This window comes from Schistocerca cancellata, chromosome 10 (assembly GCF_023864275.1).
Source record: "Schistocerca cancellata isolate TAMUIC-IGC-003103 chromosome 10, iqSchCanc2.1, whole genome shotgun sequence".
Lineage (NCBI taxonomy): Eukaryota > Metazoa > Arthropoda > Insecta > Orthoptera > Acrididae > Schistocerca > Schistocerca cancellata.
The window spans coordinates 34,677,134-34,704,657 of record NC_064635.1 but is presented as its reverse complement, the minus strand read 5'-3'; the positions used below and the strand labels follow the sequence as shown (position 1 = coordinate 34,704,657).

General features: G+C 41.5%; 1 protein-coding gene across 1 annotated transcript in view; it reads left to right on the top strand.

Annotated features, from left to right (window-relative positions):
- LOC126106382 (uncharacterized) overlaps window positions 1-27,296 on the top strand; it is a 66,535-nt gene extending 39,239 nt beyond the window's left edge. Inside the window, exons 3-6 of the mRNA XM_049912648.1 lie at window positions 1,796-1,937; window positions 13,534-13,619; window positions 16,320-16,473; window positions 23,434-27,296. Of these exons, the coding sequence (XP_049768605.1) occupies window positions 1,796-1,937; window positions 13,534-13,619; window positions 16,320-16,473; window positions 23,434-23,642 (591 nt within the window). The 3' untranslated portion in view covers window positions 23,643-27,296. The remainder of the gene's footprint in view (window positions 1-1,795; window positions 1,938-13,533; window positions 13,620-16,319; window positions 16,474-23,433) is intronic.
- The last annotated feature ends 228 nt before the right edge of the window (window positions 27,297-27,524 follow it).

Below are 27,524 nucleotides of genomic sequence, written 5' to 3'. Positions count from 1 at the left end.
TAAACCAAAGGCGGAAGATTGCAGCATATGTCACAATGCCCATGTGTGGTCTGGCGTTGTCACACCGAAGGAGAGGGTGGTTCATGTGTGGACGAAATCTTCGACGTCAAAATCTGACTACACCTCGCTGTTTATCACGCACCAGAACAGTTACTTTACACACCGCTATGTTACACCGTACAATCCACAGCAGAGGGCTGCAAATATGTAGACACAAATAATTAATATGTAGAATGTTAACAATATTTGCTCTATAAAACGCTTTAAGCATTTTCATATAACACATTCAGAGGCACTGTTTTTCAGCACGCCCTCATAGTAACTTACTTTTGCCATCTCTTGTGACAGCATACATCACTGTATACTACGCGTTAATAGTTACAACTAAAACAGAGCATATCTCAAGAAGTATTGGTTTCCTACAATATGTGGTAGTTTATGTAAGCAACCTGTATTATGTGGATTGTTTATAGATTCTCTGCTCTGTTGAATACTATTTATGTGGTATGTAGCACATGTACAGTACTCAGAACATGAAGCAAAGATTCCAATGGATGGAGCGTCCTGTAAATCTTTCCTGTCACTTTGCGGCAGCTTTCGGTAATTACGTAAATTGCAGTGAACACATAGTGTGTTGTGGGGCGATCACTCTGTTGTATAAATATTTTGTTTCTGCGACAATGATTTTATATCAGCTGGTATGCCTCATGTATCGTTATATCCAAATTATTTATGCATGTTAAGCTACATTCAGGTATGTGGTGCTGTACTAATAGTAATACATATAGTGAAACTTATGTAAGCCCTCTCTCAAACCTGTCATGTTATATCTTCACAGATCCGATGATGGCACCTTTAGTGTGTTGAAACCGGCCATCTAGTAAACAGTGTTTAAGCGATCTCGGCTTTTGAATTATTTATACAATTACGTAAATGACTTTTGTTACTGCTAAAGAAACATGACTGAGGCAAACATAACGTGCTGCTGATACGACAGAAACAAGATGGACGTGCGACTGTGTGGTAAATGAGGAAGATCTCATTGTTGCCATTCTGCAGATATCAACAACGCGTACAACACCTGCAGAACACCAGAGCCAACATAGTAGCACTCTCTCTGGAATGCTTATTAATAGTGACTAAACCCCTGCTGTGTACGAACAGCCCATGGAAGGCAACCACGACACTGACCTGGTAGGGCCATTGGGTCAGCAGACTGATCTCCCAGCCTCCCAGCCTTTGTCAGTTCTCATGATCTGAAGCTGCTACTACTTAGTGAAATAGCTCTTCAATTGGCATTACAAAACTGGATGCACTTTGGTAGATCAACAGTGTACGTTGGCCCAGATGGGTCATCCATCCAAGTGCCAACCACATCTGGCAGCCCTTAACTTTGGTGATGGGAACCAGTGTATCCACCGCAGCATGTCCATTGTCAACCAAAACTATAATAATCATTATTTCGATCATTTGTAATGCAAAAGTATACAAAAATCGTGATACTGAGGCTGTCCTTAAAATTTTAGCCACAAACTAATATTATATTAGATATTTACAGATACAGTCAAGGCTATCTAGTGGTTCAGGATTTTAACTGCAAAGCCAACATTACTTCAGATATCCATGTTCTTGCAGATCTCTAACTATAGTGTGTTTCTTAATGTGACCTCGACTTCTGTGCTTACAGTTACTGAACTGTGTGTGTGTGTGTGTGTGTGTGTGTGTGTGTGTGTGTGTGTGTGTGACAGACAGAGAGAGAGAGACTATCAGATGATGCTGTGTTGTCCTTTTCCAGCTTGGAGATGCCCTCTTGCTAGTGTGGACATCACATCTGGCATACGTCTTGAATGCAGCTATGGAGGAGCTGCGATCGGAGGATTTCGTGGATGAAGATCCTGAGCCCAACGGAAGAGTTGTGGCTGCCATGATCGTAGCAGGTGGGACCCCATACAAGCATGCATGTGCAAGCACACTTAGTGAGGTTGCTCTCCTGCATCTATAACGTGATATCACCTCCCCCCCCCCCCCAAACATGGGATGGTAATCTGGTGTTGTCATTTACTCTCACACAGGTCACTGATACATTCAATTCTACGCCAAAATTGCAACTACTTTGTTCATAGCAATGACACGCCGGGATTCGCATAATGTACTACCGGATATGCACTTCGGTGTCGTTATGCACACTGCCGGCTGCCAAAATTTCAACGCCAGCAAAAACAGAGAAACATAATTTCAGTTATTTTGTGTATACACCGCAGTAGAAAACATAAACAGTTAAATTTTTGGACGATTTGGGGTTTTAGAGGGCGCGGAATTTAACACACAGAAATGCCACTTCCAGTAGCAACAATGGTGCAAAGCTGTGTGGGTATCAACTGAGTTTCGGTGACAAGAAGAAATACGTCATTCCATACTGTGTCAGGTCTGTGCGAGAGCTCATCAACCGTAGCAGCTAGAGAGCGGTGGCATGCCAGTGTCTCAGCTAATCTTGATGTTTTCAGTAGAGATGGGCAAACTGAAACACGTAACTGTTTCGAAACAAATGAAACAGTACAATGTAATGTTTCCGTACGCTGTTTCGAAACAGTGAAACAGTTTGTGTTTTGTAATCTAATAAACGTACACATTTAATCATCTTGAATGTCTACTGTATAAGTATGTCCATATAAACACAAATGAGGTGCGAGAGCGCTAATCATTTCGCAGAAAGTATGAAACTATCACCTGGGCGTCTTGGCAGTTTCGTATTTCCTGCAGCAAATGCGCTGCTTTCGTGTTGCGTGACTTTCATACTTTTCAATTGGCTGAGGACACCCATAGCTGAAAACAGAAGAACCACCACGAACGGAACTGGAGGTAGGAGCAAACTGCAGGAACAACGGATATGCTACTGGGATTCCCACATTCCGTTAGTATGGGTAATATACCCATCCTGCTAATTTCCATGCACACAAAGGGAATCATTGTGGATAATAGGCACAGTGACTATAGACTCACAAATAACGCCAAATAATTCGAATAAATAACAAAATATAACAGAAAAAAATTGTCTTTCAAGGTGTTTCGAACCTTTACTATAAAACCATGCTTCCCAGCCCTTGCCGTTCACCATTACACTATCAGTGATATGTCAGATTGCTTGCAATTATACCTAGATCAAATTTATGTATATGTCTAATAACTGTCACTCTAAGCCTTTTTTTATTCAAAATGTTGTAGGCTTACTTGCGTTTCTTAATACGATTACTGTACATGAAAAGAGAAGCGTATGTTATAAAAAAAGTGTAATTTAATCGAATGATTTTCACATATTTATTATTTTGAATGGGAATAGTATGCGTTGTTTCATTGTTTGGTTAGTGTTTATAAAGCAGATGTTACGCCATTTCGGAATATGACAGTCAGCTAGAAACGAAGCTTTATTTTCGGATATCTTAAGCTTCATTCTATTGCTTGTCAAAAAGATTTCGACACTCTTGAAAGTGTTTCATGAAGTGTTGTGTTTTAGTATCTGTGCCGAGCCCGAATCTCGTACGACACAGAGCGGAATGAAACATCACTGTTTCGATACAATTAGTCCGTTCCAAGCGCAGGTGGACTGAAACAGCCTTATTTTGAAACAACGATACAGTTTCTGTGTCTGGCTCGAGATCGAATCTGGTCCGATTACCCGAGACAGGGGCGGAATGAAACACCACTGTTTCGAAACAGTGAACCACAGCCGTTCCGAAACACTGAAACAGTTCCATGTATCGATACACTGTATCGAAACATAGAAACAGTGGCCAAGTCCAGTTTTCAGTGGTTGAGAGATCAGCAAAATGTGCTGGCGAGAGCAACAGTCGAACGTCCTCTGTATCGAGGTAGGTCAGGACAGTATGGGCAACATCTGGCCATGTATTATCTTGTTGAAAGATAATATTTGGACTTCGTAACGATAGGGGACAGCCACCAGCTTTACTAAGTACAGCTGTAGTCCACATGACTGACTATGCACGTCAGAGTTAATCGTGTTGTGTATGCAGGTCATCCCATATTGTCTCACCAAATGCTGGGGTTGTACAGTGGTGGTGATGAATGCAATTTGGACGTATTCCTTCTTCTTGAAGTATCCACACACGGATATGACCACCGTGCTTTACCGTACCCACAACTGAGACTCTTCTGGAAAGAAGACTCCAGCGGCGAGTGTTGTTGTTGGGCGCACCCGCAGACATCCATTAATAGACTGGCAATACTGCATACCAGGGGCAGCCAAGAATTCAGCTCGTCGGCCGTACACTGGTACGAGTAGCGGGAAACTGGGAATGTGTCGCATTTAAATTACAAAGCAGTCGGACTGCGTGCGACTTTGTTGTGTATTTCGCATTTCTTAACAATACAGATCACACACAAAAAAACAAATTTTCAGTATTATTTACTTTTGATCTGCTGAAGACGTAATTGTTATCAAGTACAGGCTGTTGGCTTATGGACGACACGAACAATTTTTGCAGATGTTCGCAATAAGGTTTCCACATAATCGTGTCTTATTTAGTGTCGTAATTGCCGGCCGCGGTGGTCTAGCGGTTCTGGCGCTGCAGTCCGGAACCGCGGGACTGCTACGGTCGCAGGTTCGAATCCTGCCTCGGGCATGGGTGTGTGTGATGTCCTTAGGTCAGTTAGGTTTTAAGTAGTTCAAAGTTCTAGGGGACTTATGACCTAAGATGTTGAGTCCCATAGTGCTCAGAGCCATTTGAACCATTTTTTTGAGTGTCGTAATTCAATTATGTCTTTTGCACACATACGTTGATCGAAATGTTACAGCGCTTTTGTAACCTCTTTATGAAAAACTGGAAACTCTACCTGAGGAAAACTATGCAGACATCCTGGACAATTTCAGCGTAAAACGATTTTTCTTTGAAACTGGAATTACACTGAAGGTCAGTCACTTACATCTGCACGTGCACAGGGACGCTTTCAACTGAAATGGCAAACGGTCAAGAAAACATATGTGAGATTGAGGTGACGGAAATGCTAATCATTTCTGCAGGACATACTAATGTACATGTACTGCGAATATGAAGTCCTAGCCGGCCGCGGTGGCCGTGCGGTTCGAGGCGCTGCAGTCCGGAACCGCGGGACTGCTACGGTCGCAGGTTCGACTCCTGCCTCGGGCATGGATGTGTGTGATGTCCTTAGGTTAGTTAGGTTTAAGTAGTTCTAAGTTCTAGGGGACTGATGACCTAAGATGTTAAGTCCCATAGTGCTCAGAGCCATTTGAACCATGTATGAAGTCCTATCTTTAGTCGTTTACTGTGTTCTGTTTTTTTTTCGGACATTATTGTAATAATAATAATAATAAAACAGTAATAATAATAGTAATAACTGTAATAATAAGGCAAAGTTTATTTCGATGTGAAGGACACTTATTTCGGTGCGTGTATCGACAACTCCGCTGCTGCTGCTCGCGCACAATTTTCGCCGAGACTGCAATGCAGTGACCCGCGATTCCGACCCACGGTTTCGACTATCGTATCGAGCGGTCGCACCAGACGCGTGGGGCTCAGTCAGGGGGAGCTAGTCCCATGGGAAAGCAGTTACACTACCGTTATTGTTGTTGTTGTTGTTGTCCCGTCCGAAGGCTGATTTAGTGCCGGATCCCCACTCTAGTCTATCCTGGGAAAACCTCGTCATCTCTGATTAATTACTGCAACCTCCTTACTTTAGTGATCCCTTGGTCTTCCTCTCTCCCTCTACAATTTCCTGCCCCCCTTCCCTCATAAACTTCCCTCCATCACTAGAATTTGTCCTATCAAATACTCCCTTCTTTTAGCCAAGTTGTGCAACCAAATTTTTCTTTTTTTCCTCAATGCAATTTATTGCCTCAGTTGTGCAACCAAATTTTTCTTTTTTCCTCAACGGGATTTACTGCCTCCTCATTAGTTACTCCATTGACCCACCTAATATTCAGCAGTCTCCCGTAGCACTGCACTTCAAAACCACATACTCTCTTTCTGTATGAACTGTTTGTCAAACACATTCCAATTCTGGACAAGGTTGTACCCCTGAGAAATGCTTCAGAAGAAACTTACTAAGAGTTAAATTTATTTTTTGCTTTCTCATTTCCAGAAACAGTATCGCCAGTCTGCATTTTACCCTCTCTACTTCAGCCATTGTCAGTTATTTCGCAGCTCAAAAATCAAACCTTGTCTAACTTTTTACTGTCTCATTTCCGAGTCTATTTCGTTCAGAATCGCCCGATTTCATGAGAATCCTTGTCATTGTCCTTGCTTTAATTTACTTCTTACTTATCTTATAAACTATTTTTAAGGCGCTATCTATTCCACCCTATTCCACTTTTTCGTCTCTGACAGAATTGCTAAGAGGGGCATTCAACAAGTAACGCAACACATTTTTCTTCTCAGCCTATTTCGGTTGAAAAATCCGGAAGCTGTTACGGGACATCGAGGAACATTCGCGCTTCAGCCTCTATAGTTTCATGAAGTTTGAATAGGTGGCGGCATTATACATAGCTTTCAAAACAGTCGTCTACGGAGATCTTACAGTGAACAAAAGCACGTTGAGTCGTTGGGAAAGGCGTCTACCACAATCACAACAACGTTGTGACACTCTCATTCGAGGTGATCGATGGATCAAATCAAACACTTCGTCTTTGTTGGTAATGCTGATGCACTTGACCATCAGTTGGGGGTACTCAAAGGTGTGTTTCCGCTGGATTCCTTGCCACCTAACTCAAGACCATGAAGAGTACGGTATCTGTTTGGCCCCTGGAAAGATGCACTCCACAGGAGGCAGTATTTGGATGATGGGGATGTCATTGGTGCGGCAAGCCGTTGGCTCCAACAACGCCGATCAGTAGAGTGGAACCGTGCAGGCATGGGCATACAGGCCCACCCAGTAAGGTGGTGATGATGATGATGATGTTTGGTTTGTGGGGCGCTCAACTGCGTGGTTATCAGCGCCCGTACAATTACCCAATCTTTGCTCAGTCCAATTTCGCCACTTTCCTGGATGATGATGAAATGATGAGGACAACACAAACACCCAGTCATCTCGAGGCAGGTGAAAATCCCTGACCCCGCCGGGAATCGAACCCGGGACTCCGTGCTCGGGTAGCGAGAACGCTACCGCGAGACCACGAGCGGCGGACCCAGTAAGGTGGTGTAAGGCCGTCGCACTGAATAGGGATTATATTCAAAATAGGATTTTGTAGCCAAAAGCGTGGATAATACACTACTGGCAATTAAAATTGCTACTCCACGAAGATGACGTGCTACAGACGCGAAATTTAGACGACAGGAAGAAGATGCTGTGATATGCAAATGATTAGCTTATCAGAGCATTCATACAAGGTTGGTGCCGGTGGCGACACCTACAACGCGCTGACATGAGGAAAGTTTCCAACCGATTTCTCATACACAAACAGCAGTTGACCGGCGTTGTCTGGTGAAACCTTATTGTGATGCCTCGTGTAAGGAGGAGAAATGCGTACCATCACGTTTCCGACTTTGATAAAGGTCGGATTGTAGCCTATCGCGATTGCGGTTTATCGTATAGCGACATTGCTGCTCGCGTTGGCCGAGATCCAATGACTGTTAGCAGAATATGGTATCGCTGGGTTCAGGAGGGTAATACGGAACGCCGTGCTGGATCCCAATGGCCTCGTATCACTAGCAGTCGAGGTGACAGGCATCTTATCCGCATGGCAGTAACGGATCGTGCAACCACGTCTCGATCCCTGAGTCAACAGATGGGGACGTTTGCGAGACAACAACCATCTGCACGAACAGTTGGACGACGTTTGCAGCAGCATGGACTATCAGCTCGGAGACCACGGCTGCGGTTACCCTTGACGCTGCGTCACAGACAGGAGCGCCTGCGATGGTGTACTCAACGACGAACCTGGGTGCACGAACGGCAAAACGTCATTTTTTCGGATGAATCCAGCTTCTGCGTACAGCGTCATGATGGTCGCATCCGTGTTTGGCGAGATCGCGGTGAACGAACATTGGAAGTGAGTATTCGTCATCGCCATACTGGCGTATCACCCGGAGTGATGGTGTGGGGTGCCATTGGTTACACGTCTCGGTCACCTCTTGTTCGCATTGACGGCACTTCGAACAGTGGACGTTACATTTCAGATTTGTTACGACCCGTGGCTCTACTCTTCATTCGATCCCTGCAAAACACTACATTTCAGGAGGATAATGCACGACCGCATGTTGCAGGTCCCGTACAGGCCTTTCTTGATAGAGAAAATGATCGACTGCTGCCCTGGCCAGCACATTTTCCATATCTCTCACCAATTGAAAACGTCTGGTCAACGGTGGCCGAGCAACTGGCTCGTCACTACTCTTGATGAACTGTGGTATCGTGTTGAAGCTGCATGGGCAGCTGTACCTACACACGCCATCCAAGCTCTGTTTGACTCAATGGCCAGGCGTATAAAGGCCGTTATTACGGCCAGAGGTGGTTGTTCTGGGTACTGATTTTTCAGGATCTCTGCACCCAAACTGCGTGAAAATGTAATCAGATGTCAGTTCCAGTATAATATATTTGTCCAATGAATACCCGTTTATCGTCTGCATTTCTTCTTGGTGTAGCAATTTTAATGGCCAATAGCGAACTATAGTTTATTACAGTACTGAATAAAACTAACCTGCTTTCAGAAAAAATGCATTGCATTACTTATTGAACGACCCTTCTGTTTTATTTACGGACCTCCAAATTTTTATTTCCTCTCTCTTCCTGAATTTCTCCTCGCTTTCTTTTACTGCTTGCTCGGTGAATAGAATGAATATCATGGGAGTTAGGCTCAGTTCTGTAATAGAGTTGCGTTAATAACAATTTTAACAACTCTCTTTATTTTCTCTCCTCTACCTTTTGAATTTCAAATAACTAATCCGTGCTTCACGACAGAAAAATTGCAGCCTATACTGCAGCGAAGCGATTGAGAAGGCGCGAAACACCAGCTAGCTAGCCCACTCGTTAAGGCACTTGCCTCACGTTGCGAAGGACTGGATGTTCAGATCCACACTAAATCGTACAAATGAAGGTATTCATCCCTTAATCATGCCAGGCGAACGCTGAAATTGTTTCTTTCGAACATGTCACGTTCTGTTTCCTTGCCCTTCCTTCTCTAATCCGAGATATGCTTTCCTCCTACTTCGCTCGCCGGTGCAACTTCGCCGGCCGCGGTGGCACAGCGGTTCTAGGGGCTTCAGTCCGGATCAACGAGACTGCTACTGTCGGAGGTTCGAATCCTGCCTCGGGCATGGATGTGTGTGATGTCCTTAGGTTAGTTAGGTTTAAGTAGTTCTAAGTTCTAGGGGACTGATGACCTCAGATGTTGAGTCCCATAGTGCTCAGAGCCATTTGAACCATTTTTTCCCTTTAAGATTACTGCGCACAACGTGCCTGCTACTGATTCATTGTTAGTGTTCCTCATTCCAATATGTCATTCACGTCGCTGTCGTAATACGAAGCTATCTGCTACCTAAATCCACATCTATGTCGCACAAGGCATCTTACGGTGTACAGCGGAGGTTAATTCTGGTACCACTACCGGTGGAGTGAAGCAACTTAATAAAAGCAGCTATTCCAGTCTAGGATGTAAACCAGTTTCGGAGTATGCTGATGCAGTCGGTCCATTTGTAGCAGTCATAATTACACAACCGCCTACTAGGCGAAAGATCTGCACCAAGACTGGACAGGTGCACAGGTCACACCAGTATAGAAGAAAGGAAATAGAAGTAATCTACTGAATTATAGACCTGTGTCATTGGCATCAGTTTGTCGTGGGATTTTGGACCATATGAGGTGCTCCAACATTATGGAGTTCTCGAAGAAAGCAATCTGTTAATACATAATCAGCAAGAAATTAGAAAACGTCGTTCTTGTGAAATGCAACTGGTTCTCTATTCGCCCAAAGTAAGGGGTACTATCGAACAGGAGATCTAAAGTTGATTCCCTCTTCAAAGATTTTCCCAAGGCTTTTGACACCATCCCTCACAAGTGGCTTGTAATCAAATTGCGTGTCTACGGCGTATCGCCTCAGTTGTGAGACTCGATTTGTGAGTTGCTGTCAGAAAGGTCACAGTTCATAGTATATGACTGGAAATCATCTACTGAAACCGAAATAATATTTAGGTTTTCTCAGCAAGCGTTATAGACTCTTTGGTGTTCTGGATCTACATACACGATTTAAGAGACAATCTGAGAAACCTAGCCGGCCGTGGTGGCCGAGCGGTTCTAGGCGCTTCAGTCCGGAACCACGCGACTGCTACGGTCGCAGGTTCGAATCCTGCCTCGGGCATGGATGTGTGTGATGTCCTTACGTTAGTTAGATTTAAGTAGTTCTAAGTTCTAGGGGACTGATGACCTCAGAGCCATTTGAGAAACCTAATCAGACTGTTCATAGATGATGCTGTTGTTTACCCTCTAGTAAAGTCAGATCCAAACAAACTGCGCAGTTTAGACAAAATACCTCCATGGTGTGAAAAACAATTGATCCTAAGCAACAGGAAGTATTAAGTCCTTGATGTCGGCACTAAAAAAATCAGTTACCCTTCTGTTGCACGATGAATCACCCAAATTTAAACTGTTGTACGAGGCGTGTTTTTTTAAAGTAAGATCCGTTTTGTTGTAGGCACTAGTAGTTCTCGCGCATACCGGAACGAGCGTGTACGTCGTATACCGGCATGCCTCGGGAACAACTGTGCCCAGTTTCAGCTCTGTAGCCAACCTCTACGGTTCTGCTTTCAAAAATGTTTACGACTATCAGCTCACCCGCCGTGTGTGAGGTTCGCTCAGTGATACGGTTTTTGTCAGCAAGGAATCTGTCTGCTGCAGAAACTCATCGACAGATTTGCGAAGTTTACGGTGATACCGTTATGACTGAAAGAAAAGTGCATAAGTGGGTACGAGAGTTCAAAGATGACCGTGACAATGTCCATGATGAGGGCCGCTCCGGTCGCCCTTCGTTGATTACAGACGAAGCAAGGATTCGTGAGAACAGGCGCTAAACAATAACGGGTCTCTAACGAATTTCGAGATCAGTGTTTCTGGACACCAAAAGTTTAGGAAACTGTGCTCCCGCTGGGTCCCGAAACTCCTAACAGAGGAACACAAAAACCAAAGATTTGAGTGTGCGATGAAGTTCTTGACTCGTTATCACGAAGGAGGTGCCGGCTTCTTGAGTCAGATCGTAAACGGAGACGAAAAATGGGTTTCGCATATCACGCCTGAATCGAAGCAACAGAGCATGGAATGGGGAGACACACACACACTCGCATGTAAAGGTGAAGGCCTAACAGATTCTGTCCCAGTGCAAAATCATGGCGTCGGTGTTTTGGGATAGGCATGGTGTTTTGTTGGTAGACTTCATGCAGCGAGGAACCACTATCAATGCAGAAGCATACTGCCAAACCCTGAGAAAGCTAAGCAGGGCGATTCAAAATAAAAGACACGGCATGCTGTCAAAGGGAATTGTCCTTCTCCATAACAATGCAAGACCTCGCACTGCAGGTGAGACCCACGATTTATTGGACAGTTTTGGCTGGGAAGTTTTACACCACCCACCCTATAGTCCTGATCTTGCGCCGAGCGTTCACCACCCACCCTATAGTCCTGATCTTGCGCCGAGCGTTTACCAGCTGTTCCTCCTGAACTCTTGGTTATTGGAGCAGGCGCAAGTTTCTGTGAAGAGAGTATTTTAAAATTGGTTGAGAGGCATGATACGTGTTTCAACAACTTGGCAACTATGTCGAAACCAGAGTGAAGTATGTACTTTCTGGAAAATAAATTTACTTTTTTTAAATAACCTTTCATTGTGTACTTATGTTCAGACAGACCTTACTTAAAAAACACACCTTGTAGATTCCAGTATATTTGTAGAGATTACAGTTGTAAGTAGGCTGTTTATGTTTTCTTATTGGCAACGTTACGTAGCGCTCTGTATGAAAATCACTGGCTGTGCTGTGTGCAGTCTGTGCTTGGTTTGCATTGTTGTCTGCCATTGTAGTGTTGGGCAGCTGGATGTGAACAGCGCGTAGCGTTGCGCAGTTGGAGGTGAGCCGCCAGCAGTGGTGGATGTGGGGAGAGAGAGATGGCGGAGTTTTGAAATTTGTAGTACTGGATATTATGAATTGCTATGTATATTATGATTTTTCAACACTATTAAGGTAAATACATTGTTTGTTCTCTATTAAAATCTTTGATTTGCTAACTATGCCTATCAGTAGTTAGTGCCTTCCATAGTTTGAATCTTTTATTTAGCTGGCAGTAGTGGCGCTCGCTGTATTGCAGTAGTTCGAGTAACGAAGATTTTTGGTGAGGTAAGTGATTTGTGAAAGGTACAGGTTAATGTTAGTCAGGGCCATTCCTTTGTAGGGATTTTTGAAAGTCAGATTGCGTTGCGCTAAAAATATTGTGTGTCAGTTTAAGCACAGTCTTGTATAAATTGTTCTAAGGGGAGATGGCGGAGTTTTGAAATTTGTAAGACTGGATGTCAATTATGAATATTAAGGTAAATACATTGTTTGTTCTCTATCAAAATCTTTCATTTGCTAACTATGCCTATCAGTAGTTAGTGCCTTCCGTAGTTTGAATTTTTTGTTTAGCTGGCACTAGTGGCGCTCGCTGTACTGCAGTAGTTCGAGTAATGAAGATTTTTGGTGAGGTAAGTGATTTGTGAAACGTATAGACTAATGTTAGTCAGGGCCATTCTTTTGTAGGGATTTTTGAAAGTCAGATTGCGTTGCGCTAAAAATATTGTGTCAGTTTAAGCACAGTCGTGTATAATTGTTCTAAGGGGATGTTTCATATGGCGACCCTGCCAGGATTCGAACCTGGAATCGACGTTTCACAGTTACGAACAACTTAAGACATTATAGTCTCCTTTGTCTGTAAAAGTTATTTATTTTTGCTACTGTAATTTAGGGGCCAACGGCTTTCCGCAGTGGTAACACCAGTTCCTGTCAGGTCACCGAAGTTAAAGAGTCCTGGGCTTGGATAGTATTTGCACTGGTCACAATCCGAGTCTGCTGAGTGGTGTTGGCAAGCAGAGTACACTCATCCCCTGTGAGCACAATGTAGGAGCTACTTGACTGAGAGGTAGGGGTACCGGTCACGAAAACTGACAATAGCCTGACCACATGGCCCTCTGTATCAGCATCTGGTGATGCCTAAGGGTGAGAATGACACGGCGGCCGGTCGGCAACCTTGAGCCTTCACAGACTGTTAGTGACAGTGTTTGTTTTTTATTGCAATTTCGGCTGTGTGGCAATTATCAAGTGGATGACTGTACTTTGGCACATGTCAAAATCTTAAAATCTCCTGTCATGTATAAATATGTTATGCCATTTAACACTAACACTTTTAACATGGTCAACGCCAGCCCAGTAGTTTGTACTCTGCATACAAGCCTTGTCTGATGTTCTAGTCAGCCAGTGTAGCCAACGTGTTTTGCAACCCTCTGCTTTTTCTGTGGAGGACTATGTTGGACATGAGTGTTTTTTCTGATTCCAGGTGCCTTCTGGATGGCGGTCATAGGTGCTGTTCTCTCCAGTCTGGCTGTTCTCCTCGACATTATGTTGCTGGCAGGCGCCATTAACGTGAGTACACTAATCACTGCACACCGCTCGTATGGGGCTTCACGTTTCTGCGTGAAGGCTTCAAATTCCGTCCAGCTGTCTGCATTCAACATTTCCACTGATTAATGCAGATGGTATGTAATCGATCCTTCCATGCCACTGGATACTGAGGGCTTCATCTGTAAACTATTATTTTGGACTCTGCATGTTGCTTTCATACCAATTTTTTCCACAGATATGCTTGTTGTTAGCTTTGTTTGCAATCCAATCTAGAGTCTATTGTGACCTCACCTCCTCAGGTAAATAGGCACAAATATTTGAATAAAATACACCTGAAAATATATCTTAATGTTGCAACACAGCGATATTTGATGTTTACAAAAAGGTACGGCCAAACTTTCGGGAAGCATTCCTCACACACAAATGAAGAAAATATGTTACGTGGACATGTGTCCGGAAACGCTTACTTTCCATGTTAGAGCTCATTTTAGTTTCGTCAGTATGTACTGTACTTCCTCGATTCACCGCCAGTTGGCCCAATTGAACCTAATGTTGACTTCGGTGCTTGTGTTGACATGCGACTCATTGCTCTACAGTACTAGCATCAAGCACATCAGTACGTAGCATCAACAGGTTAGTGTTCATCACGAACGTGGTTTTGCAGTCAGTGCAATGTTTACAAATGCGAAGTTGGGAGATGCCCATTTGACTTCCATTTATGGGGGCATTTGAAAGCTCTTGTCTACGCAACCCCAGTACCAAATGTAGAGACTCTTCGTGCTCGTATTGTGGATGGCTGTGATACAGCATTCTCCAGGGCTGCATCAGCGCATCAGGGATTCCATGCGACGGAGGGTGTATGCATGTATCCTCGCTAACGGAGGACATTTTGAACATTTCCTGTAACAAAGTCTTTGGCGTCACGCTGGTGCGTTCTGTTGCTGTGTGTTTCCATGCCGGCGGGAGTGGCCGTGCGGTTCTAGGCGCTACAGTCTGGAACCGAGCGACCGCTATGGTCGCAGGTTCGAATCCTGCCTCGGGCATGGATGTGTGTGATGTCCTTAGGTTTAATTAGTTCTAAGTTCTAGGTGACTGATGACCTCAGAAGTTAAGTCGCATAGTGCTCAGAGCCATTTGAACCATTTTTTTGTGTTTCCATTCCATGATTAATGTGATTTGAAGAGAAGTAATAAAATGAGCTCTAACATGGAAAGTAAGCGTTTCCGGACTCATGTCCACATAACATATTTTCTTTCTTTGTGTGTGAGGAATGTTTCCTGAAAGTTTGGCCGTACCTTTTTGTAACACCCTGTATACACTGCCCAACATAAAAAAGTGAAGCACTGACATACATGTCATGAGTGTGTGAGAATTGTCCTGTTGAAAAACGGCACCATGCTTTTAGCACCTAAGAGATAACATATGAGAATGTGGGATGTCCATGATGTACCATTGTGTCATCGTAGTTCCCTCAGTCACTAACACTGTGACCTGAAGTTATACCCGATGGTTTTCCACAGCATGGTGCCGGCAGTAACACCTCTGTATCTCTCAGAGACATTGGAAGAATGGAACCTCTCACCAGATCACCAGCATACTCACTGACAATGGTCATCTCAGGTGGTACAGAACCACGATTCATCGCTGAACACAATGTGATGCCATTCAACAGCAGTCAATGCTTCCCAGTCTTGCGACCACTCCAGTCACGGTTGTTTATGTCGTGGTGTTAATGGCAGCCTACACATGGGACAGTGGTTCCCTACTCTGGCATCTGCTAGTCTCTAGTCAGTCATGTGGGATGGAACAGCCAACTGCAGAGAGTCCATTACTTGTTATTGAATGGGAGGCACAGATGTGAACGGGTCACGATATTTTGGTGCATAGCACAGTGACCCTCCCTTGTGATGGTCAGACACTGTCGACCAGAACTTAAATGACAAGTAAGCCTGCCCTCACATTTCCATGCAGTCCAACAATAGCTAGGCCACCTGCACATCTGAATGCCTCAGAAATCTGGTCACTGCACGATTTGATCAGCTAGCCAAATGGGGACCCATAATGAGGCTCCATTCCAAACTCTGGCAGATGCTGATAACGCTAATAATTCCGTATCACATGAGTACAAGACGCCTCTTTGTGCTGCACAGTGATCATTCAGCACCTGACACTGTTCACTCAGTTTATATACGCTACCAGGCCTGGCGACAACACTAATGCATTCTGGTGACCTTTCTACTTGTCACAGGGAATTGCAACATACCTGTCAATGGTGTGTAAGCTCATGAAGCTACGTTGACATTCAATCACATCTTCTACGTGCTTCACTTTTTTTGTCAGGCAGTGTAGGAAGGTTGGCAAGGGAAACAACACTGTACTTATACAGCCGACCACCAGACAGTTCTCCATAGATTTATTGGAAAATTTGACACCTGTTATATATCTATAGCTGAAGGTACAAATTTTCGTCCATATGCGACGTACTTAACATGTTTCTCATTCTCTGCACTCCTTTGCATGTCCTACACCTTCTACCACGTTCCTCCTTTGTCATTTGTCTATAAAACTTGAATATAATTTTGCAATAGGATTAGGCTTCACTTTTCATTCACCTCGTTCTCTACCTCTCTTCCATCAGCTAACTTCTACAGGATACACCCCTTCCCTCCCACATGCTGCTCACAAAGTAGTTGTGCAACACAGATTATGTGCCCCCTGCAGGCTCGGCGCAAGCTGCTCCACGGCTGGATGGTGGCCTACGCGGTGCTGTACGGCATCTCGCTGGTCATCGGCGGGCTGAGTGTCGCAGTAGTGTTCCTCTACAACAGCTCCTACTATGGCCTCTCTATCACTGCCGGCATCCTGCTGCACGTAGGTGAGTAATATGACATCTGCCAGTGGTACAGTGGACCAGCCTACCAACAACACAGGGTTTCTTCCAGTGTATGTCAGTCAAAGTTCATGAAGGCAACATACTGAAGACACCTAACCATCTACATCTGCATCCATTCTCTGCAAACGACTGTGAAGTGCTTCCTAGATGGTTCTTACAATTGTACCATTAATGAGGCATTTTCATGTCCCATTCGCATGTGGAGAGCAGAAAGAGGGAGTGGTTAAATCGCTCTGCGTGTACTGTAATCAGTGTAATCTGTCCACTCAATCCGTACAGGAGTGATACGTAGTGGGTTGTAGTATATTCCTGATTCATCACTTAAAGTTAGTTCTTGAAAATCACAGAATAGGCCATCACATAATAGTTTACATCAACATTCAAGCGTTCACCAGTTCAGTTCACTCAGCATCTATGTAGTACTCTCAAATCAGTAATAAAAACCTGTGACCATTTGCGCTGCCCTTCTTTGTCCTCATTCAGTATACCAAGTTATTCTAAATTGTACAGTTCCTTAACACATGTGCATACCAAAAATCAAGGGCAAAGACATCGTAATCTCCTTCATTGATTTCAAAAAAGCATATGATTTGATTGATAGAGAATCTATATTCCTGATTCATCACTTAAAGTTAGTTCTTGAAAATCACAGAATAGGCCATCACATAATAGTTTACATCAACATTCAAGCGTTCACCAGTTCAGTTCACTCAGCATCTATGTAGTACTCTCAAATCAGTAATAAAAACCTGTGACCATTTGCGCTGCCCTTCTTTGTCCTCATTCAGTATACCAAGTTATTCTAAATTGTACAGTTCCTTAACACATGTGCATACCAAAAATCAAGGGCAAAGACATCATCGTAATCTCCTTCATTGATTTCAAAAAAGCATATGGTTTGATTGATAGAGAATCTCTATTATCAATCCTGGAAGAAATGGGCTTGGAAAAGAAAACAACTAATATTATAACGGTGACCCTTACAAATACATTTCCGAAAGTTAAATTTTTGGACGAATTATCAGAACCCTTTGAAATAAAAACAGGAGTGTGACAGAGGGGTGGGCTATCACCGTTGCTGTTCAATTGTGTGCTTGAGAAAGTAGTCAGAGAATGGGACATAAATATTAAGAGTGGTATAAGACTGGGTTGCAAAAAGAAGAACCTTAAAGTAAATTGAATTGCTTTTGCTGATGATATGGCCCTGTTTGCTAAAACAATGTAAGAAGCACGGGAGTGAATCCTTGAACTAAAGAAACAAGCAGCTAAAATAGGTCTTCACATCTCCTTTGAAAAATCTAAGATATTTACAAACGTCAAGCACTCATGTAAATACCTCAAAGTTCAAGAACAAGAGATTGAAATATTAGAATAATTCAAATATGTGGAGAATGGATTAGTTGGAGTGCTGGGGAAAGCAAAGCTATGGAATCCAGAAAAAATAAACTTGAATTGACCTTCCAACTAACAAAAAATACATACAACAAAAAGCCCTTTCATGGGGATCCAAAATTATGCATTACAAGACAGTGATTAAGTCAGAAGCACTGTATGCAGCAGAAACACTACACAAGAATTTGAAAGGCCAAATGGAGAAACTTGAGCTACAGGAAAAAAAAATTTAAAGAAAAATCGTAGGACCAAAATTTCAAGACAATAACATTATATACATCAAAAATGAAACACTCTACAAGAAAATTGAAAGACTTTCAGATACTATGAGAAAAAGGAGAATAAATTTTTGTGGTCATCTTCTCAAAATGAATTCCAACAGATTAACTAAACAAATCTTTGACTTTTTCCGTAACCGCAAAACAAACCCCAACTGGTTTAAAGAAACTGAGAAAGACCTAGTAGAATTAAAGATTTCATAAAATTCACTTATTTGTCGAACAGCTAAATTAATTAATAAAGGTGAAAACATAAGGTTCCATGACAAATCTACACAAAAGTCCACATCCTTCATCTTGGAAGAAGAGAGGAAAAGAAGATCAGAAAGAATGAAGGAATACTGGCCCCCAAGAAAACAACAATTCACAAAGAAATGATTGGTCCAGTGTACCCCAAAGAGGGTGAAATGAAAGAAGAAGAAGACATGAGCAGTATTCTAAGATGGGTCGTACTATTGTTTTGTGAACAATTTTTTTTTTTTTTTTTTTGTAATGTGGTTGTTTTTCCTTGGTATTCTACCAAAGAACCAAAGTCTGACATCTGCTTTGTCTATGACTCAGCTTAGAGATCGTTCCATTTCATACCCCTACAACTTTTCACACCGTGGCATTCATATGCATTAACCAATTCCAACTGGGACTCACTGATATTGTAGTAACAGGGCGTTAAGGTTTTTTTTATTTTATGAAGTGTGCCATTTTCTGCTTCTGAGGATTTAAAGCAAATTGTCAGTGTTTATGCCACTATGAAATCTTATTGAGAAGTGACTGAATATTTCACTTCTTTCAGACAGTACTTCATTATACATAACTGCATCATCTGTGGATGATTTGAAGTTGCTATTATTATTGTTTTCAAGGTAATTACCATTGTCATGAACAGTATGGGTCACGACTCACTTCCCTGGGAACACTGGAAGCTACCTCTTCATCTACTGATAACTCTCCTTCCAGGATACAGTGCCAATCAAGAAGTTCTCACTCAAATCACAAACTCTGCTTGACTTACCATATAACTGTACTTCAATAGTTATTGTATGTGTGGTGGTAAATCAAATGCTTTCTGGGAGTCAAGAAATACAGCATCTACCTGATTCCCTTGATCAATGGATTTTGAAATAGGGCTTTCCAGATTTCATGCAAGAAAAGTGAGAGTCAGTTTTTGCGTGGTAGATGTTTTCAGAATGCCTGCTGGGTGGCATAGAGTAGAACAGTGGCGTGAAATTCTAAGTATAACGCTGTTAAATGCACCACAGGAACAAAAGAAAAACCAGTGTGTAATACTACACTCTACTATGCTGAGAGGCACAGGAAATCATTGTTTCAGCAAATCTGTTATGTTGAGAACTGCTGTAGTGGAATGTTACACAGTATAGTTATGGTTAAAACAGTAATGTCAACTGTCATATCTCCCCCATTGTCCACCTATGCATGGACTATTAACACATCACATTTATTTAACCTTTTTTTTATCTTTTTGGTAATGGCCAGGTGTTACAAGTAATTATGCCATTATAGCTTGACAGCTAGGTCGATTAAAAAAAAAATAGCTATTCTGAAAAAAAAAGAAAAACTTTATCAGCTACACACCCAGAAATAAAAATCACAATCAACTCTCACCTGCAGGAGTTTTATCCATCAATGAAAGTGATCACGATATCCTGGTGGCCTGGTTTATGGCCTGTTTTACATCTCTCATCAAATATATGTATTGACATTTCAAATTTTTACATCTCTCATCAAATATATGTATTGACATTTCAAAAAGTTTCTGTTGTCTATGCCAGATCTGGTTCACACAAGTCAAAGGGGAATGCACACATGGTCTCTCTTAGTGTCGCACCTTAGCAGCAAATTGCACTGCTGCAGTCATTTGATCAGTTCAAAGGCACATCTTATCACATAATGTCAACATCATGTTCCTGCACAAGAAATTTGTCAAAAATAGATGAGACACACACACACACACACACACACACACACACACACACACACACACACGAATGCAACTCACACACGCATTACTGCACACGGCTACAGTTACATTAGACTACAGTCGTGTATATGTGTGTGTGTTTTTGTCTTTTTTTTTACTAAGGCCTTACGTGTGGAAAGCTTTGACTCAGCATCTCTGCTATATGGTAACAACTTTCCCTTTCATAATAATGTTACATTCCAACCTGGACTTTCCATTGTTTGACTGTAGAAGATCAATAGCACCCAAAAACTATGTATGTCCCCTGCTAGATATCATATCATGTCACCTTGGAGGATTTCCACCTTTCAAAGACATGGCATTGACATTAACCTTTGTGGCCCAGAAATGCTGCTATCATTGGTTTCTCATTGAAGCATTAATTTAGATGTGGATGTTGAGCTATTTGTTAAGGGAGTGAAATGGATTACCAAGGTGTGTGAAGTGTTTCTGCTGAACAGGTGTTCATTATTATGTCTTTCATTAAAAGTTCAGTATCTTTTTTCATATTCTGAAGGCAGAAAAACATATAAGTAAATCTCTGCTGGTATATAAAGTTAGTCAGTGAATTAATAATGTGGCTCAGAATCTGAATTTCTTTCTTTATTTCAGAATAAGAGCTGGTATTTCTAATGGGAAGGGAGAGAGTTTCATGGGTGTTTCTTTTGATTGTCAGGTGACTGAATATACTTAGTGAAGTAATATAAAAACATATCATCATATTCCATCTGTTCCATAAACACCGTGCTGATCGTATCTACATAATTCAGTTGAAAGAAGTGGGTACCACAATAAATACGTCTTTCACTGTTGTTGAAGTATTTTTTAATGTATTACACAAACATATGCAGTGCAGTTACATACACAGTTTCGGTTAAATATGGCTACTGAAACAGCAGTGAGCTGCAGGGTAGGAAAATTAGTCTTTTGGGTGCAGAGGCCATTTGTAAAGAAATCAGTGTGACTCATGACAGTCAAAGGCATAGTTGTTGTTCTTTGGTTTGTGTAAAGTGAGACTCACTGCAATTGAAAGCACTACTATTATATCACATAGAGTAGTGTGATAAATGTTAAATATTGTCACACCTGTATTCTAATGGGATGGTAGCAAGAATACAGAGTAGCTACTCACATGTATGATTGTTTCCGATACTTTGAATGATAAAACACAATGCAATGGCCTAGATGGCGTTTCATATCGGAGGCAAAGGTAATGTCAGGAGTGCCCCAGAGAGATGTGACAGTACCACTCTTGTTCTGTATATAAATAAATCATCTGCCATATAAAACTGGCAGTAATCTTGGGCTGTTTGCTGATGACAGTGTTGTTTATGGTAAAATGACCACTGGTGTCTGGGGATTAACGATTAGTTGCACAGAATTTATTTTCCCTTGCTTTAAATGCTGACAAATGTAGGTGATGTGAATGTATGGGAGACACTTTATTGTGCTGTTTGAATCCAGTATAAGTGATATGTGGCTTACCACAATCAGATTAAATAAACAACTAACAGAAACATTACAAAATGACATTAAACAAAGTGAACACATTAGGTCAATTGTAGGAAGAACAATTGCATTGTTATGGTTTATTGAGAGAGCACTGAGTTAATGTAGTGAACCTATAAAGCAGACAGAGCGCAGAGAGCTTCTGAGGCACCAGGTAAGATTAAACGGAGATGCGGTAAAAATTCAGAGGTGTGTTGCAAGATTTGTTGCTGGTCTGTTTGAGCGATATGAGAGTAACATTTGCTTTAGATGCTATACACTATACAGTAGGTTGCAGAATGGTATGTACACACTGATGTACTTTTCCATTACCAGAGGCAGTTTAATGTCCAAGCAATATAAGTAGACACATTGAGCACCAAGAAGAGAATGTAAATTTTCTATCCAGGGTGTAATAAGAGCTGACTCAGGTGGGGAAAGAAAAAGATAATAGAAGCAAAATGTTTCAGTAAATGTGTGTCCAAAAACAAACAGTTTACAGCATAATTGTGAATGGGTGATTGTGAGCTGTAACTGTCTTCCATATGAAGTTTATATAACTGAAATATAAACGTTTTGGTTAAGTCCCCATCTAATTGTGCTCAAATTTCACCCAGTGCCTAAATAACAGGATATAGAATGAGATACAGAATACATGTTTATAATTTACTGTACATACATGTCTGTTAAAGGAGGTGTTACATGTGTTGTTTTCACATTTGGAGGCAACACTGCACTCATTACTGCATTTTGAAGACACATGGATCATCTCATGGACCTTATTTATTTAATCGTATGGTGATTTTATACAATATTCATATGATATAATACAAGATTAAACCTTAATGTCCGTGTTTTTCAACCAGTTAATTAAGCTGGGTGTGAGAGTGAAGAAGTCATCAGGAATTCCAGGGTATGAATGAAGTGGACAGCGTTGGACTAAATGTTCAATTGTCTGCTCTTCTTGATTACATTCACACATTGGTGAACTGATCCAGCCCCATTTGTACCTGAAGTACCTACAACAACCATGTCCAGTCCTTAACTTGTTGAGGCGGCACCAAAGGTTCCGTGGTAAGTCAAAACCCTTCAGCTTCTTTCTGGGATCAAGGTGATGGGCTCTTGTTCCCAATGTTTTTGTTGACCAGTCATGCTTCCAGCTTTCATTTAGATCAAAACCATCCACGATGAGTTATCCTGCAGTAACACTTGCTGGTCTTCTTGATCGCAATCGTTGCTGTGCAGTGGCAGAGACCATAGACCTTGACATGACTGTACAATTGCTGCTGCACTTTTTTTAACCATACCACAAGGAGTGCTGTAGACTTCATGTATGAGATGCCTGGAGTTGCAAAAATCCAGAGGATTGAGGTCAGGTGATATTGGATGCCTGATGCTAAAGGACAAGGTACTGGTCCTGCTTACCTATCATTCTAGACCATACTGGCAAATTAGATTTCAAATGTCTTTTTTGGAAACCCATGTTTACCACAATGTCTCTGTTGCCATTATCCCATAGTTTCACATGTGCCAGTTTTCGCTATTAACATTGTGATCTGCCCCATATAAAAAATAACAAAAAATTTACTTAAAGAAAGCCCACGATCACTAGACTTACAATTATCAAAGGTCTATCGAGAGCCCAAAGAAAGACAACTTGTGTCTGAAAGAGTGGAGGAAGTGTGCCAAATGATACGTGACTTGTGGGGGAAAATGTTTGAACTGGCCCTGTCTCCTACACGGATCTATGCAGACAGCAGCTCTGGAGAATGCAACTGATACAGTCTTCCTACTTCCATGCTGTTGCAGGGCTGATGGTGTACTTCTGGATTGTGGTGCGCAGCTACTACCTGGAACTGGGCCAGCAGTATGGCGAGAGCGGACCACGCACCACAGCTGGCAAGGTCTACCGCACGGTGCCCACAGGGGACGTTCTTCCTGCCCATGGGACCTACTGCTATGCGGATGGCATGGCCATGGCACCTACTGCACCACCACGCTACACTAGTGCTCCATAGGAACCACTATGTCACTCTTGTAAGGGGATCACATCTCTAGGCGACATGCGCTGATCACAAGGCTAAGAGGACCTAACGTCTGTACTGTCGTTGTGACAGTCACTTGAAGGGCTGGCCTTCACTGTTTGATGATATCGTGTCGTTACCATCCAAGAAAAGGCTGTCAAAGGAGCAGCTTTAAATCTGTCTTCACAGTGGTGTAATACTATTCTTAAATATCTTCAAGCACCTTCGATCCTTTCTTGATCTTCCGCATAAGAGTATTTTATATTATATTGAAACTACAGGTCCAAAACTGTACATAGTGAGTAGAACAATATTATTCCACTACATCAACATTTATACTGTGCAAGCTACCACATGATCGCTGATAGTGGATAATTTGTGTACTGCTTTTATTTCCCCCTTGGCACAACCTGATTGTTCAAGTGGTGAGCACAAAATAAAGCAGTAAGTAGACATTTATTTGATTTTATCATCATTTTATGAGACTCGTGTGGGAAGAATATGTATCTTGCTTCTGGAATATGTTATTGTTGTTGATATTGTTGTTGTTTCTTCAGTCTGAAATTTTGAAGACTGGTATAATGCAACCTACATCCATTTTAACCTGATTCCTCTACAATTTTTGCCCTCCACACGTCCTTCCATTACGATATTTATTGTTTCTTGATGCTTTAGTATATGTCCTATCAACTGACCCTTTTTCTTAGTTAAGTTGCTAATGTACATCATGAGACTTGGGTTGTCACAAAATGGTTTCATGGTGACTAAATGGTGCAATAACGGAATGTGCAGCTCTTTTTCAAATCTCCTCTCTCCCCCCCATTAATCTTACTTCTTAAGCGACCACGAGTAACAAGGAACATTCAAAAACTTGTCAGAAGGGGGTATTATACAAGCTTCCTCTTTGGTATATAAATTACATACTCTGAGCATTCTGCCAGTGACAGTCCGTCTCATGAGTCAGGTTTATATGTTTTATAAGGTCTTTCAGTTTTAGATCACTCTGGGTGCATCCCAGTAAATATTTTATGGTTGTGACTGTGTTTTCATTGATTCATTGCCGATGGTGCATTCTGACAATCTTGAGTCTTTCCACTTGTTTGTAATAAGTTACAGTAATTTATGTTGGGAAGCACCCATTAATTCAAGCAAGTAATTTGTATTCAGTTTGGTTATAAACCTGCTCCAGTATTCCACATCTGCTTACTGGCTAGTATCCAACACCTACCAGAATTCAAGGATGAAGGTTTCAACAAATATACCAATACTTTCTGTCTTTTGGAAACGGTGGCTGAAAAGAGCAAGTGGAATTTCACAGGGTCCTTGTTGATTCACGTAGAGAAAGATTTTGGTTGCAAAAAGGTGTCTGTTCTCAGTTAATATGAAGACTGACCTACATTTAAGTGAGATGGAAGGGAGATAGCGAAGCATTGGAACAGGGTGAAATTGCCATTTTTGAGATTCTCTGGAGTGCTTTGTACAGGGTGTGTGTTCATGTGTCAATGATTTACCTGTACACAGAGATGTTACAACCACGGTCATCTTTGTCAGGAGCTAAATGATAGTGGCGTAGATGGGTTCGCTAACTGGACATCCAGCAGGTTCCAAGCACTTCCACTACCAGGTTACAGACACAAGTTTCTCATATCTTGACTGATTTTGTCTCCAGTGGCTTTTATCTGCTCAGGCAGTATTTTTCTCATACACAAACCCACTCTTTCAGATTCATCATAATCGAGCAATGTATGTAATATTGCACCACAAACAGCAGATAGAGTACCTGCCTTAAATTTTTATGTTCCTTTTCAGATGATTCATTATCCTCATTTTGTGTTAACTGGCCTCTATGACACATTTGATCATTTGTACAACCCTTCTGCATCAGTAATGCTAGAGTGAAAAAGTCTCAGTGTAAATGCACTTTTCTTTTATTACCTTTACTCACATAAAATGGAGGTGAGTCTAGGTAACCTCTTTTGACTACAGCCTTCAAACAATGCTCCATGCTTAACAACACTGTTATACCAACAGCATTTTCGATGAGCCACAACAAGGGGCACAAAGACACTGAAATTCATTCTACACTCTAAAATTCTGATCTCACTATAAATGGATGTAGACAAATTTTGCTTTAGTTCCTTAAACAGATACTGCCCACATTATTTTTCTCATCATTGTCCAACTGAGCTACAGCTCTATCCTAACACCTCGCAATATATTCATTTACATCTACATTTATACTCTGCAGCCCACTACAATGTGCATGACAGAGGGGGTGTCTCACTGTTGTTAGTCCCCATTGAAGCCAATGAGACTTTTTAAATTATCTTCCTTCATTTTAGCTAGTAACTGCATGCCTGAAAACGTATTTCTTCCTGCACAAGTTCACACACTTCAGTTTATATGTGAAACTCATTTGTTACACCTTTGTTGATGGCTTTACATTGTGTAAAGTTCCTGCTGGTTTTTGTTGTGATAAGCTCTTAACATGATATTCCTGTTGCTGTAATTTTTTAGCAACAGTCTTCATCTGCCATCTTCAAGCTATCTTTGGTGTGTGCTTGAGGGTAGTTTGTGTACCACTGTTACTTTCTCCCTTTCCTAATCCAGTTATAAAAAGTTCATGGGAAGAACGATTGTTGGTATGCTGGCATGTGGGCTCGAATCTCTCTACTTTTGCCTCCATTGTCTTTTCATGAGATACATATAAGAAGAATCAATATTTTGGCTGGCTCTTTCAGGAACGTACACTCTCAGTATTGACAATAAAGCAGACTGTGGTGCACAACGCCTATCTTGGATCATCTGCCACTGCAGTTAGCTGAGCATCTCCATGATGCTTCTGCACTTTCTAAAGCAACCTCTGATGAAACACGCTGGTCTTTGTTGGTTCTCCACAATTTCATGTGTTGAATCTATCTGGTAAGCATACCAGACTTGTGGATACTCAAATAAAGGTTGAACTTGAATTTTGTGAATTACCTGTTTTGTAGCTGGACTATACTTTGGGAGGATTCTTCTAATGAATCTCAGGAGGAGAGTTTAATATCTTAGAGGATTTGTTTTATTTTAGTGTAATAATAATAATAATAATAATGACAATCACATTTGAAATTACTCATGCACAGTGTATGTTCCTCACTACAATGTTCACACAAATGGTGCCGAGGAATATTGTGTGCTTCATTATAGAAATGATGACAATGTATAGGTCAATGAAAGGAGCTGTTAAGAGAAACCTTCATAAACATGAAGTACTGAACTGACATTACACAATATGTTAATACCTTTCTGATGTGTCGTATAGCCTTTAAGAAAATTTTTCTAATAATATTCATTCAGCTCCATTTTGTTGAGAGTTTGTTCTTATACATAATCGTAACATACATTTTCCTGTCTAAAGTACAAAAAACAACTGAAGAAACCATAGGTATGTGTTGTCAGTACTTACACAACTTATAATCATCTGGTTTGCTGTAAGCACTTATATTTCTGGGAGCCATGAACTAAAAACTTTTTGTCTGGTGAATAATGTGCATTGTTGATGTACCATTACAAAATATCAGTTTTAAACTGAGGAAGGTGCTGTGATTAATAATTGTAAAGATGACAGTATTTTATTAATAAAAGTTAATGATAAATTATGGACCTCCTGAGCCTTTTTATTATACTACGTTACATCTGCTGCCTGTGTACTGGCTGGAAGCAGCTGGGAGAACATGTTATGATGGGAAAATTTAAGGTACAGCAACAAGAGAAATATTTAGTAATTCCTTTTTGAATGTAGACAAATGCTGACAGGCATAAATATTACTGAACCATTAGTTTAATACATTATGGTTGCAAACACTAATAAGTATTATTTACAGACAAATG